Source organism: Stegostoma tigrinum, chromosome 40, assembly GCF_030684315.1.
Source record: "Stegostoma tigrinum isolate sSteTig4 chromosome 40, sSteTig4.hap1, whole genome shotgun sequence".
Taxonomy (NCBI): Eukaryota; Metazoa; Chordata; class Chondrichthyes; order Orectolobiformes; family Stegostomatidae; genus Stegostoma; species Stegostoma tigrinum.
In genome coordinates, this window is record NC_081393.1 from 6,413,994 (window position 1) to 6,429,118 (window position 15,125).

At 42.7% G+C, this 15,125-nt stretch overlaps 1 protein-coding gene across 6 annotated transcripts in view; it reads right to left on the minus strand.

Moving 5' to 3' along the window:
- Positions 1–3,295: 3,295 nt before the first annotated feature.
- aak1b (AP2 associated kinase 1b) overlaps positions 3,296–15,125 on the minus strand; it is a 119,351-nt gene continuing 107,521 nt past the window's right edge. For all 6 annotated transcript variants that reach the window (XM_048522761.2, XM_048522762.2, XM_048522760.2 and 3 more), the window contains one exon: positions 3,296–11,071. In XM_048522761.2, coding sequence (XP_048378718.1) covers positions 9,996–11,071 — 1,076 coding nt within the window. In that variant the 3' untranslated portion in view covers positions 3,296–9,995. The remainder of the gene's footprint in view (positions 11,072–15,125) is intronic.

Here is a 15,125-nt window from a genome sequence, read left to right on the forward strand (position 1 = left end):
TGCCTGTGCATGGACCATGTCCCTCCCAACTTTCCGATTCATGAACTTATCCAAATGTCTTTTAAACGTCGTAACTACCTGCAAGATCGCGGTCAGGTGATCTCAATGTAACAGACATGGCCGTGCTTTTGTGCTCCTGAGATGCTGCAGGGCCTGCTGTGTTCATCCAGCCTCACATTTTATTATCTTGGATTCTCCAGTTCCCATTATCACTGATACAATTTTAACTCCACCACCTTCCCTGGCAGTTCATTCCACATATGAATCACACGCTGTGCAAAGAAGTTGACCCTCATGTTCTTTTAAAATCTTTCTCCTCTTAGGGTGGTGGGTGTGTGGAATGTGCTGCTGGCAGTAGTAGCGGAGTCAGATACTTTAGAGACTTTTAAGCGACTCTTGGATAGGCACATGGAGGATAGTAAAATGTAGGGTACGCAGGGTAGTTCAGTCATAGTAGGATATTAGGTCAGCACAACATCATGGGCCGAATAGCCTGTACTGTTTAATGTTCACCTTAAAAATATGCTCCCTCCTTTTCAACTTTCCACCCTCCAGAAAAGACCCTTGTCATTCACCTTGTCTATGCCCCTCAAGATTATATACATCTCAATAAGATCACCCCCCAACCTCTTCGGACTTGAAACTTTCACCCTCCTTTATTTCCTTTCATAAGCTTTGAGCAATTACTAGATAAAGTTTTTCATCGCAACATAGAGCATTGGGCTTTTTGCATCTGAAACCAAAATTGTTTGAGAAACGCAGGACGTCTGGCAGCATCTGTAGACAGAAAAAAAGAGAGAAAAAGCAGGATTAATGTTGAGTCTCGTGACTTTTCAGAACAATTTTGAATAATTAAACTTACTTTCTCTCCATTTTTGTTTCAGATTTCCAGCATCCACAGATCTTTGTTTTATTTAGGGGCTGTTTATATCATTTGATATGATCACGGTTGAATCTCTATCAGATGTATATGCTCCCCATACTGCCTTGAAGATCTAAAAAATAACATCTCTCTCTCCTTCTTGAATCTATTCAGTCAGTTGACCTCCACTAGACTCATAGCATCCTGATAGTGTGAAATAGGCTATTCAGCCATGTGCACACCAACCCTCTGAAAAGCATCTGACTCAGACAGACCCACACCCCCTGTTCTATCCCTGTAACCCTACATTTCCCACGGCTAGCCCACCCAGCCTGCACAACTCTGGACAATTTATCATGGCCCGTCCACTTAACCTACACCTCTTTGGACAATGGGAGAATGTACAAACTCCACGCAGATAGTCGTCTGATGTTGGAATTGAACCCAGGTCCCTGGGACTATGAAACAGTAGTGCTAACCAGTGAGCCACCATGCCTGCCCCTAAACAAAGACAAACAATCAGGGTTTGTTTGGGAGAAGAAATTCATTCATATCATAGCAGCATAGTGGCTCAGCAGCTAGCACCGCTGTCTCATAGCACTACGGATTTGACTTTGATTCCAGCTTCAGTCGACTGTGTTAAGTTTGCACATTCTCCCTAAATCTTGATGGGCTTCCTCTCACAGCCCAAAGACATGCAAGTTAGGTGGACTGGCCATGCTAAATTGCTGATCGTGTCCAGGGATGTGCAAGTGAGGTGGATTAGCAATGGGAAATGCAGGGTTAAAAGACAACCAGTGCAGACTCAATGGGCCAAATGGCCTGCTTACGTACTGTTGGAATTCCATGTTTTTATCTGTTTTAAATCAGTGTCTCTTTATTTCTTAACCCTTGCCAAGGAGTTTGAGATTTGTGGCAATGTACTTTCAGAAGCCCCCTGAGATTCATGAATATTTCGTCAAAATCACTTCTCACTCTTCTGGAAATGAACACAAATGAATAAATTTCTAACCTCTGATACCATTGTTCATTATTGAACACTTTCAGCTCATGAATCAGCCTCTTATGTCTCTTGTGAACAACCTCTAATGGCAAGTTGGTGGCGGGGGGGGGGGGGGGGGGGGCACTAAAGCTCTCCATGTAACTCAGGGTAAGGATGCAGCTGCAACATCCCTTCGCAGTTTTTATGTTCTCTTCACAACTAAGTTCTGAAGAAAAGTTATTGGAATTTAAACTTGGATGCTGCTTCTCTCTCAACGGTTACTGCCAGATCAATGGGAGTTTCTCTACCAGTTTCTGTTTTTCTATTAATTTCTTCTTACCTACTTTGATATTGTTGTCACAGGTGTAAAACAATTTAGCAACAAGCTCGGATCCAATGACAACCCTTCAAAACTGCTGGGCAGAAATATGCTTGTTGCCAAGTTTCCATCCCACAAAAGTATCAAAGTGATTGGTGTTATCGTCTCAAATGACCACAGGTCATTCTATCACCAAACAGAGGCAGTTGGAGGAGGATCATTTTACAAATTGTGTTTTAAACAACACTTCAATGAACCAAGTGCTGGGAAAGTATGAAAATTTTATTTTAAAATGCTTTTCTCAGATTATATGTGGGGAAACAACCAGGCATTTATGTAACACCTCCTCAAAAGAAAACAATCCCAAAAAATTATTCCATACCACTTGTTAAACTGAACTGCTTTCAGGAAAATATCATTCTCCAGCTTAGGTTCCCTCGAAGAGTCAGTTCATTCAAAAATAGAAAGAGCTGGAGAAACTCTGCATGCCTGGCAGCATCTGTGGAGAATAAACAGTCAATGTATCTGTTCCAGTGACACTATCACCAAAATATTAACTCTGCTTTCTCTCCCCTTTTTCCTGTCAGACCTGCTGAGTTTCTCCAGCACTTTTTTGTTTCAGAGATCCATTAGATGCAGTTGTTGATTTTATTTTTGGCAGTTCATTCATCTTTTTTGTGTTTGCAGTTGATGATGCAAACAGAAAGGGCATGGTCAGTGACAGCAGTCTGGACTTCTTGGATGCCTTGGGAATTTTTTGATATGTTCCTCAGCCACACAAAAAGCACATTTAAGCTTACTTTTCTCTCTCATCCAAGACACAAACTGGGCAGCACTCCCCAATTATTATATGTGTGAGATGATGTGTTCAAGTTCTGGAATGGAAGTTCAGCCTTTTAATTTCAAAGCAACAGTGACATCAAGTGACCAATGCTGGCAATCATCATGCATAAAATATCAATAAGTGAATATATTTGTATGAGAATTGGTGACTGATGACTGATGAATCATTCTCTCAGGTCACACAAACATTAGTTAAAACAGGCATTGAAAGGAACTTGCCATATCGATCCAAAGTAAAACATCACACATTGTATTCTCAGCAAGATCATTTTAATACAGGTGTTTTGAAGTCTTTTTTTTTATAATTTCTTCACAAAAAACTAGAGATATACAGCACTATTGAACACCGGAATACAATTAAAACGAGCTGCAGTGGGGAAAAAAAAAAAATTATTTCTCACAGACGCACATGAGCGAGCATGGGGTATGGGTAAAAGTCAACATATCCAACCTAGCTCATATGCAGAAATACAAATGATATTCAGCATTTAGAATCCAAACCAGGGGCTTTCTTTGGGTGACTTCTTCAATGCATGATTGCTGTCTATATTGCTTTAAGAAAATCCATTCTTGAACAGCAGTTGTGTTTTCAGGCAGTAAACAGAATTTGCAATTTGAAATTCCTTCACCCAACAAGCCCTGATCAGGCCATAAGAATGGAAAAAAAACACAAATCTGTTTGAATTCACTACTTAATACTTTAGTCTAACCTTAGTAAGTTCATTCACCCCATATCTTCAGCCTGTACTAATTTTGTTACTGATTTTTATTTTAAATCCTTTGTTCCTAAATTTTATCCATTTTCCCCGAATGGCTTACACAGAGTCCAATCTTTGGTGTGGAAGCAGAGTGATGTAAATGGGTCATCCTGCTCACCCTGTGCTGAATTCGCACATGTGGGCTTGGGTGCAGAGGCAAGATTGACCTCCAATATCAATAGGTCTGAGGTGGGAGAAGGAAGAAGATAAGGTTCCTGCTCCTGCTTCCTCATCTCCTGTGACACTAGGTGGAAAGTCTGGATTGAGCTGGGGTTACAGTGGCATTTGGAGGGGATACCAGCAGTGCCAATGCACATCTCAATCATACCCTAGCAACATGCACAGCTTTGGACTGGGAAGTGAGCAGTAAACAAGAAGTGGAAACACTCAATTGATCCCTTGTTTAGCGCAGTGAAAATTGATTCCAATGCAACACTAAGTCTTGGCTGCACATGCAGGGCCAGTAAACAGTGCACTAAAACTGGGGATGGGATTAAATATGCCCTGCTGCTCATGTCAAGAAAAAGGTGCATCCTTGAAGATAAGAAACTGTAAACTATTTGGTGAAAGCAGTGCGGTAAACACTGTAAAAATGACACATTCCAATACGTGAAAAATGTTATTCAACTGAGATCACAAAGAAATGTTGTCCATAACCTGCCCAATTTGAAGTGTTGCTTCCAACATTTTACTCCTCGTCCTGTCATTTTGTGCTAATGAAGAACACCTGTCTTATAATCCTTGAAATTATCCGGTGTGAATATTGCACAAATGTCTATTGCATTCACATTAAATTTATTTGCCTAATTTATCAGATGATTAACTTCTGTCTAGCTGAATTATAGATCTCAATAAAAATAGCAAAATAATGCCTTGCAAATGGTGTGGCCTCAGGACTCTCTTCTGAGTAACAGTGAGGTGATTGATGTCTAGAGCCAGGATACAGTCAGAGAACTGGAGGATTGGGGGAGGGTGGTCAGGAAAAACACAAATGCGATCCTGCTGGAAAGGTGCAACAGAGGTGTGCAATGTCAGAATTTCGCGATATGGTCTGGAGTTTAGGAAAATCAAGCAATTATGCCTGAGAGTGCACCTTCTGGTTTAAACAGATAATTGTAGCCAACTAGATAAGACCATCAGCCAAAATTTCTTTGCCTCCAGACCAATAATTTTTTCAAAACATTGTTAACACATATTAGGCTATTAAATAAGGATATGGAACAAACAAGTTGATAGGTTGTTGGCTTTGGTAAACCTTTGATTTGGTGATGAATAAACCAACTTAAGCTGACATTTATTCCAGAACCCTCACCCCATCCCCCTCTCTGATGAAGGGTCTAGGCCCGAAACGTCAGCTTTTGTGCTCCTGAGATGCTGCTGGGCCTGCTGTGTTCATCTTTTATTATCTTAAGCTGACATTAGCCTCTTTTTGTTCAGCAGTGTTTCTGTTGCCTGTGCATTCTTAAGACTCGAGACAGGATCTTCGTTGTCTCACCAATGCCACCTTACTCCACCCCTCCATGTCTCATGCCCCAACGTTCCTTAATTTGAGTGCTGGAACTCCTTAGCACCTGTATCAGGCATAAACAGAGCAGCACCAAACTCCCACAACCAGTGACCACCAAGAGAGACGGGTCAATAATTCCCAAATTAAGAGGTGGTTTTCTACTTGGTGCATATCTGGAAAGGAGAAGAATTATAAGGAGGTGAATTTGTAGTGGCACAGACAAATCTCAGAAGAGAATGCAGTAGGGACAGCCAACGTGCCTTTCGTGTTTCTATTGTAATAATCAATTTGGGAGCTGTGGGCTGTCGAAGAAACTGACACTTTTCAAATAATCAATGCCAGCCTGGGAGAAACTTGTTCTTCAAAACTAAAGATGCCCAAAACTTAAAATTGAACTTAGTCAGCATACTGTAGTTGTAGTTTGCAAAAATGAAGCCCCTTGATGGCAGATAAGCCAAATATTCCTCAAATATTCTCTTTTCTTTGTGACTTATTTTGTTGCTCTTAATTATGACAATAGCAAATTTTAACCAATCTCGCCACCACCTCCAACAACACTAAGCCAGTTGTCTTAAATGCTTTCCAAAGAAGGTATTATTTGCACAGTGACAATCTAACCCTGTCACTTCTTTCTTTTAAAAAAAACTAGCTTGGAAACTTAGATAACGGTGGGATTGAAACTTGTGTGAGAACAGAGTGTGAAATCTTAGTCCAATGCCTGAGATAATTTAGCGATGCTGCCATGCTGACAAAAGGAGCTCCCCTGAAGCTGTGGTGTGAATTTTTTTGAAAAATGACCATTGAAAATTTGGAGCAAGATTGCAGTTGTTCCCTCAGAACAGAGCAAATTTCCACCCCAGAGCAATTAGCAGGCCAGCTCACTGGACAGACTAGGAAATTGTGCAGCAAGTTCTACAATGTGTCTGTATCTCAATTTGTGCCGGACAGCTCCTAAAGCCCATCAAGACAAGCCAGACATTCAAGCATAAACAACACTTCATTGAAATGCAACTGCTGAATAGAGGGCCTTTGGATGTACAGAGCAGAAACATACAATTCAGCTAAAAACACTACCTTATCTGCATAATTTTTGAGTTTCTTTTGTGCCAAACTGGGGAGTGTTTCCAAGTGTACATGCAGAACACACTTTTTGAGGAGTTGCAAAGAACACTCCCAAGCCAATTCAAAACGTGATGGGGACAGGGGGATAGGAGCCAGGAAACTCTCTGTGAAGCAGCACTGTTTTAGCATGATACTTGCTCAAAACACTGTCACCTTGGACCTCGGAGAAGTACAATGGACGTCAAGCAGCTGAAGTCTTTTCAGTTTCATTTAGAACAAATGAAAAGGTGAAACAAACTGCTAAAACCAAACAGAGACAATAAAACCTTATTCTCCGAATGGAGAACACTGTGCAAAATGATGCCCTGCATCATAAGGAGTGTCCATATATTAATTAAGTTAGTGCCTCTTGTCTCCTCGCAGCTTTGTTCTGCCTGATGACAACTACATTATGGCAGCCTATGGCCACTGTGTGGAGACTTCTCCAAAGAAGGCTTGCAACAGTTTTGTTCAATTAATTCACAATTGGTGACTCCCTTAACATAAAAATACAATTTGTGGAAACCACAAATGCTGGGCCCACTCGGCTGAGCAATTCACTTATCTGCAAACAGCAAAGCGGTTCTGATGTTTCTTGGGACATGTGCAACATCAGAATTGGTCTCCCGTTTGTCACTTTATAAAAACCAGAAACGCAAGCAAAACTCAGCAGGTCAGTCAGCATCGTAAGGTGTTTTGGGTCCGAAGTAGGATATTCAGAGGCTTTAAAAGGGTTCAGTGATGAGAATAAGTTGCATGGCTGGTAGACCCTGGAACATTTGAGCTTATAGGGAGATCAAGAGGGTAGCTAAGATAGAAACGATTTCCTTTGGTGGGATAGTCCAGAACAAGTGGGCATCACCTCTAATCAAATGCAGAGCTATTTCATTCAAAGACAACACTTTGTCACACAAGTCTCGAACTCAGCTCAAAAAAGCTGCTGAAGCTGGGGCTGAACTGAAAATTCAAAACTGGGACTGATGATCTTTTGTCAAGCGGGATGTTACAAAATTGTGGCAGTTAAATTTCAGACACACAGCAGCCAGAATGGAATTAAACAGCCAAACAAACCGGGTGAGCAGAATGGGAAGCTCCTGTTCCAATGATCTTTATACACGTGCTGACTGACTGACTGGGTGTCACCAGCAACTTTTGTTCATGAAAATCCATTACTCATACCTGCCTACTCACTCATCTTTTGGAATCACACTTGGTCGTTGTCTTCATTTTTACATGCAAACATTGCACAATATATAAGGAAGAAAATTTTCCAAAGAGGGTCCTGACCTCCTGGAATAAGTCAAAAGCCACTTGATCAACCACCATCACAGGAAAGGCCACATGAGCAGCTGACAAGAGCAGAACCTGCATGGTCAGCACAGTTCCAAACTTCAGTTATTTCTAGTGACAAGTTTTGAAGTACAGACATCCAGCGAGGACAGAGTGGGGGAGAAGCAAGAAACTGATGCCCTCACATTGGAGTCTGATTGGTAGAAACTTGTGACAATTCAACAGCAAGACAATTTTCATGGTAACACAGGGATGACAGCAAGTTTCAATGGGATCTCAATAAAAGCGTCAAGTTCTTGAACTGCCACTTGATTTTTGAAATCCTGCCAAATTTAACAGTCCAGTCAAAGTGACCGCAAAACACATGAGGTACAATTTTTCTCAGACGTGGATTCGAATTTCATCAAAAGCAGTGCATCTCTCTCCAGGTCTCCTTTTCACCCAGCATGGTTTCCACACGCACACAACAACTTACTGTTCAGCCGAGAACAGGCCTCTGACTTGATGGAAAATGAGGCCATGGTGAGGTCAGCCACATCAACACCAGGCAAGACAGGCGGCTGATGACTGACCCTCTGGATTAGCTGACGGTCTACTCAGGTCTGATGACTCCACTGCCATAGACAGTCAGAGGGACAGACAGGTGCACTGCATCCAATTTTCACAGCAAATCCTTCCAGGATTGCAAGGCTGCTGAATTACATTCCGTGGGATTTTTGAAACAAGTGGCAATCTGACCGCTTTTCTTTCTAAGAACAATTGTGTTGATTTCGTCAAATGCCTGACTTGATTAAAGACGGGCAAGGTCTAGAAAACGGAAACTGCGGAGAAATGAAGAAGCTTCTTATTTCGAATGGAAGTATTTTCTGGTATCCATAGTTTGGGCCATGTACAATCCATTAAAATTCCCAAGAACTGTGATTTTAAAAACTAAGGAGGGAACCGACAGGACTCATGTGCCAATATGCTATTTAGCAAAATTATTTTGGCAGCATTTTAACTATTATTGCCAACATTACAATCAACCGCTCCTCCCATTAGGGCCAACGCACTTCTAAACCCAGCTCTGTCAGGCATTGCTACCCAAGATGTAGTACCACACTACAAGCTGCTGCCTGGGTTGAAAGGGCAGGATGGTGAAACTACAGTTGTAGGATAACACTGATTGGAAACTACACTCATCTTCAAATGTAGTTTAGTGACTGTAATTTGTTTGGAAGCTTAAACAACATTTGTTGATCCATAGCATGTACTGGGTCCAAAAGAAATCATATTTTCTCAATGTATACCTCTTCTGATAAATTGCAAAAATCTTAATGGGGATGCAAGTTTAGGGTGCAAATTAATTGTTTCAAACCTCCTCAGCTTATTTTTTTGTTTATAACAAGAATGAGAGATCTCCAGTGGAGTCACTCAAATAAAGGGTGTTAGCTAACTTCTAGTCACACTCAGGGTTGCATTCATTGTCTCAAATCAATGGGCAAACACTGAAAGGATCTATGATTGTATCATTCAAATGTAGTGTTCAGTGTGCAATTGAACAGCTTTTACACAGCACCACTGTCACTTTAAACCTCACTTCACACTTCTGGAGGGCAGCACTGTCAGAACAGCAGCAGAATGGTGTTACCATCAATGTCTAGAAGCATGCAGTACCGCTATTCAACGCACACACTCAACTTCTGGAAATAAACTAGTCTGGTTTTAAAAAGGCACTGTTAAATTGCATTTTTTTCTCCTTCAATTTACAGTTAGGCAGCATAATAACATTTGGTTGCATGGTAGTGTTTTATATTTACAAATTTAATGCAGTGTATAAAAGATAATCATATCTGCAAGGAGGCAAATCACTCTAAGAACTGAACACTGTGCTCTGTGAAACACTTGTGCAATTTTGGTCACCCCAGCTTCTAAATTGAGGTTTAAGCGGAGATCAAGCGCACAACTTCAATGAAGTTGGGCTTCTGCAATCTCTGCTGAAAAGCCAGAGAGACATCCAAGCAAGCTGCAAAGGCAAACCATTTAATGTTCTTCGTCCACTGTCTCGAGGCCTGGCTGAACCATGCTTGTCTGGAATCCATAACTCAGGCACAGTGTGGAATTGGCTTGTGGCTTCACTGCCTCGGCCAGGTAGAAAGTGGTGGTCTTTTCTGCCAAAATGAGCAGGATTATTTGCACAATACCATAGCCTGAGATTTTGACAATTTAGCAGGTTCAACACAGTTCTGTGAAGGTGGTTAGAAAGAGAGTGTCATGGTCCTTAGCTGGCCAAGTGTTTCTCGTGAGATGCTGCTTACATCACCGATGCTTCGGCCAAATCACTCAATTGCACATTAAGGCTTCGGATTTCGAGATTTAGTGGGAAAGGGGGCTGCAGCAAAAGGGTCAGCTCCTTGCACTTGCGAAGTCCTGAGGTGCAGGGAGGCAGGGTTGTCAGCTGCTCGCACTCCCTGCATTTTATCAGGAGCCACTGGCTGGTTCTGTCGCTCATCCTCCACCTTGTAGTGACGTGAGTATTTGGCCAGTGCCCGAGGTCGGAAGGGCTGAGGGGTCACAGCCGCAAGCAACCCTTCCTGGCCCAGCAAGGTGCCAGGAAGAGGGTGCTTTTGGTGGTTTGCAAAGTCTGTGGAATTTTTCAAGGGCTCTGTTGCTCGGTGAGCTGCTGGCACGTCCCTGGACTCTTGCTGGCTGCTGGCCTTGAAGGCTCCAGCAGGATGTTGGGCTCCCCCAGATGACCCGGCGCATGGTTCTTCAAACCCAGGGAACCTACCCTGACCAACCTGAAGGCCATCCTGGGCGGTGCCACTGAACTGAGTATGCTCGGGCATTTCTTCACCAACCTTTGAGACTGGCGGGTAGGGAACAGTCTCTTGTAAAGTTGCCAGAGTTTTCTTTTTGGAGAACGGTGCCCTTGTGAAAACGTCAATCTCCTCAGTTTGATTTCGAGTGGTGCTGATTTTGGCCTTGAAAGGAGCCTTGGCGAAAACATCGGCAGTGCCCTGCCCCACATCACAGCTCCTTGGGCTCCCAAAGGGAGCTGCGGAAAACACATCTGCCTCAGTGGTGCTTCCCTCACTTCTCTCCTTAGCTGGGGCTTCTGGCAGAGCTGTGCCACCTGAACGGACAGGCCCAGGCCGTCCTTCGACTGCGTTCCGGCCCTTCCCAGTCTCCTCATCCTCTTCTGAATCCATCAGGAGAGGCCTGTGGCCACTGCTGTCCAACAGGTCGCCACCATCTTCGATGCATTCATCATCGCTGCTGTGCACAGAGTTGGAGTTGGACAGGAGGGCTTGGCCAGGCCATTTCATGCTCAGGTTGTCACATCCTTTGGATTCACTGAGCTCAGGAGCAGTTCTTGCAGTCGCCACAAACTGCTCCATGGGAAAACCAGTTCCATCAACTGAGAAACCTGGGAACAGAATGACAGCTGGTTAATCCACAGTGAGAGCAGCGTGACGCTCCCTCAGCACACCAAGATCAACACTGAGCCCAGAGGAATTATCTATCAGAGGAATATGAATAAATTCCCAATGTTTACCAAAGAGAAATCCATTGTGAGCACTTATACCATAGCACATAGGAATCAGGGGCCCACAGTGCACTGAAATGCCATTGACAGCACATTGTCTTGGGCCATACAACAAGCACTGCTAGCTCATTGCAGCAGTCACCCCACCTCAAGTGGGTAAGTCTGACTGGACTCTGCCCATGGTGCTATCAGACTCAACTGACTGTGTAAGAGCTAGGCTATCACTGTCAGAGGAAGGTCTGAAACCAGTAGTTAGCTGTGGAAATGTAAACCCTCTCACATTTACAGATGGGCAAAGAGAGAAGCTGGGACAGACAGAGAGATGGACCAGCAAACAGACAGGCACGGCAAGCGGGACAGAGCGAGCAAGAGGCTGGGCTGTGATTGAAGGTAGCAACACACGATGGGGCTCTCCAGGTGCGAGCACACAGAGCTGCACTCTGGCACTTCAGGAAGAATCACTTCTACTCTGTTGCATCATCAGAGCATGAACTCATACCAAATATCAGTTTTTGAAAGGCCTTGGCATCAAGGTTTGTCCCTGTGTTCAGACACCAACCCTTTCCACTCTGCTCACCTTCCACCAATAAACACTGTGAACCAAGTCCCAGCACATTAAACTGCTAGAAGAGGGTCTCACCCACAACACAGTGCATTTGAGTCTTCAAACACACCCCAGCCCTGATTCTTCCTTGCTGTGGTCTATGAAAGGGGGCAAAACATAGAATGTCTTTGGTGCCATGGATCACTCTATTGTTACAATACTTCAGTGACAGCAACTGAGAAGCATAGCCTGGGTAGAAGCAGAAATGGCACATAAATAACACATGCAGTAACAAGGAAAAGGTACTTGACAACATCACTCAGTTGGAGAGTATCTGTAAAACTCTGAAGGTGCAGAACTGATTAGATACAATGATTTTGAGAATTCTCAAGTTGATTAAAAAGTGCTGATTTTGGCTTGTATTCTATGATAACTGACTTAGTGGCTGAGCAGAACTCTAGAAAGAATTCCACAGCCAAACAAATTGAGGGAAGCTCAAGCAGGGGCCTTTAGCCCAATGAAACACCATGAAGACTCTGGTTTCCTATATGTTAACTGCCAAAACTCACTCAGATTGCAGCAGGGTTTTCTGTTTTTAAGTCCTAGAAGGCCACAATTATTTGGAAGAAGTGGGCTTAACTAGATTCCATCTTCTGAATCATCTATTTAATAATTACAACCTTTCAATTCTTGATGCATGTTTCTGTGTTGACTCTCACCACCTGTCTCTGCAGATACAAAGGAACTTGCAATATAAGCATAGAATCATAGAGCTATACAGCACATAAACAGACCCTTTTAACTCATCCATGCTCACCAGACATCCCAATCTGATCTATTTCCATTTGCCAGCATTTGGCCCATATCCCTCCAAACCCTTCTTATTCATGTACCCATCCAGATGCCTTTTTAGTGTTGTAACTGTACCAGCCTCCACCACTTCCTCTGGCAGCCCATTCCATACACGCATCACCCGTTGCACGAATAAGTTGCCTTTTTCGGTTCCTTTTATATCTTTCCCCTCTAACCTTAAACCTATGCCCTCTAGTTTTGAACTCCCCTAAGTGGGGGGAAAAGATTTTGACTGTTCACCCTATCCATGCCTCTCATGATTTTATAATCCTCCCTCAGATCATCCCTCAGCCTCTGACAGTCCAGGGAAAATAGCCCCAACCTATTCAGTCTCTCCTTACGGCTCAAACTCTCCAAACCCGACAACATCATGTGGAATTATTGGACCAGATTTCAACTGTGTTTAGGCTTGTGGGTTTATACATAGTTAGAACCTCATCTATTTATGACTGAAATAAACAACATCTAGAGTTTTTGTTAATTTAACGTTTCAGTTAACTGGACACGCAAGCACATTAATGAAAACTGTGTGTACAAAGACACACTTAGAAAACGTACAACTCTGATTTTGTGTGGACTGAAAGGTAAACTGATGGAACAGTGGCTGTTTTGCCAGATATCCTCCAATTCTTCTCAATGAAAACAGGATCTTCCCTGTTTGGTCAAGCTAAGCCAGCAGCTCTGCTGATAAGACAAGTGAATATGGATTATCATTTGAGCAAAGAAGCAAAATTCAGGTTGACTTATGCAGTCAAGTGCTTAAGAAATGATGAACCTTTCAGGGAGGAGAAAATTTTGCACCACTTGTATATATTTAAGCTGGGTGGAAATTCTGACATTGATAGCCAAACAGCCTTCTGCCATAGCTCTATGCACTCCCCATCTTGCAATAACCAAATCAACCTTGTTCAAATCATGGGAACAGAAGGATCGATTGTCATTTTGCTGAGGAGAATGGGTTTACAACTCGAACTGCCGAGTATCAAGTCTGCACCATGCATGGACTGCAGTTATCAATGACAAGGCAGGTTTTGTAGGGTCTTTTTGAATGGACAGTAAATGGCAGTCTGTCAAAATGCGTTTGGCTTTGCTCCACTCCTCAACAGCCTTCCTTCCAACCCAGGCCCCGGGTTTTACGGCAGGGGACGTGCAAACATCAGAGGCATCAGCAAAACTGCAGGCCATGTCTCACTAATGATTAAGTTAGGATTCTGGAGGAAGTGCTTCCAGGAGGTGACTCAGCCTGGTTCAGAAGACAACCAATGTTCGAAATACCAAACAGAAAGCACAGCAAACATACACAGTGAGCTTCTGATATTTGCTGTTTTAATTCCATCCATTTAACACAAGAAAGGAAAATAAATAGAGCAGATAAGGGGAATTTTTATAGTCACTTGAGCAGTGCTGAGCTGAGAAGCTGCAGCTGCTTCTCTTGGAGACAGCCAAGTAGGGGGCAGCACAAAGAGGGATCGACTCAGGTCTAAGTTGTTGGCTGATGCATGTGACAGAGTGGTTGCTCAGACAAGTTAACTGGATATTTGAGGATGGCGCCATACAGACGAGAATACATGTCACCATAGATCTTCCAGCAGGAGTACCTCCAAGCTGCAACAAGCATATGCTGGAAACAACGGCAGAATGATGATGGCGATTCATACATAATGCAGAATTATTATATTAAACCAGGTTTTTAAAAACATTGTCACATCAGTCCTGCACTTCTTAGCTTTACATGTATTTTATCATCAACCCACATGTAGCACTGGGTCAACAGAAAATGTTTCCACTTTGGGGCATACAAAATTTCATTTTGCACTTTAATTCTGGAAATGCAAGCAACTTGATGCAAGCACACAAATGGAGTTGGGTTTAACAGCATCACACAGACTGACAGTCAGTTCACGAGACGTGCAGAGTCATGCTCAACATGCGACAGAAAAATAAAAGCTGTTTTGGATATTCTACGCGGAGTCCATCACTCTGTAAAATTCCATCCTGCTCATGAATAATACATTCTCTAACACGTGGACAGAATTTTAAATTTCAAAGTAACACTGGCAATGTATACTCTCAGTGTAAAATCCTACATCTTTCAGGATCGCAGACTTAATCCACACACTGACTTGTCAAAACTAAATCTCACCAAATGCTGATGCATTGCGTCAACTGCTGCAGAAATAAACAGCTAAAAGCTCATTATAGACATCACAAATATAACAGCTTTCACAGGATTCTGAACCATCGAGTTACCTAATTGCAACTGGGATCAATTTTTGACATATAGAAGGTTCCAGAAACACGGTTTAAAAGATTCTTACCTGAGCACACTGACCATTAGGCTTTAAAGTGCCATTTCTGCCAACTTCCGAGTGCATTCACAGAAAAGCTCAGGTAGAGTTTAGTACAGTATAGAAACAGGTCAATTAATCTTTCATTTCATTTCTCTCTTCCTTATCACATCATGTTTTTTCTCCCTGATGGCTTTTCACTTTTACAATCTCAATTTTACGCCATATACCTCATGGGTTTGCAAGAGCA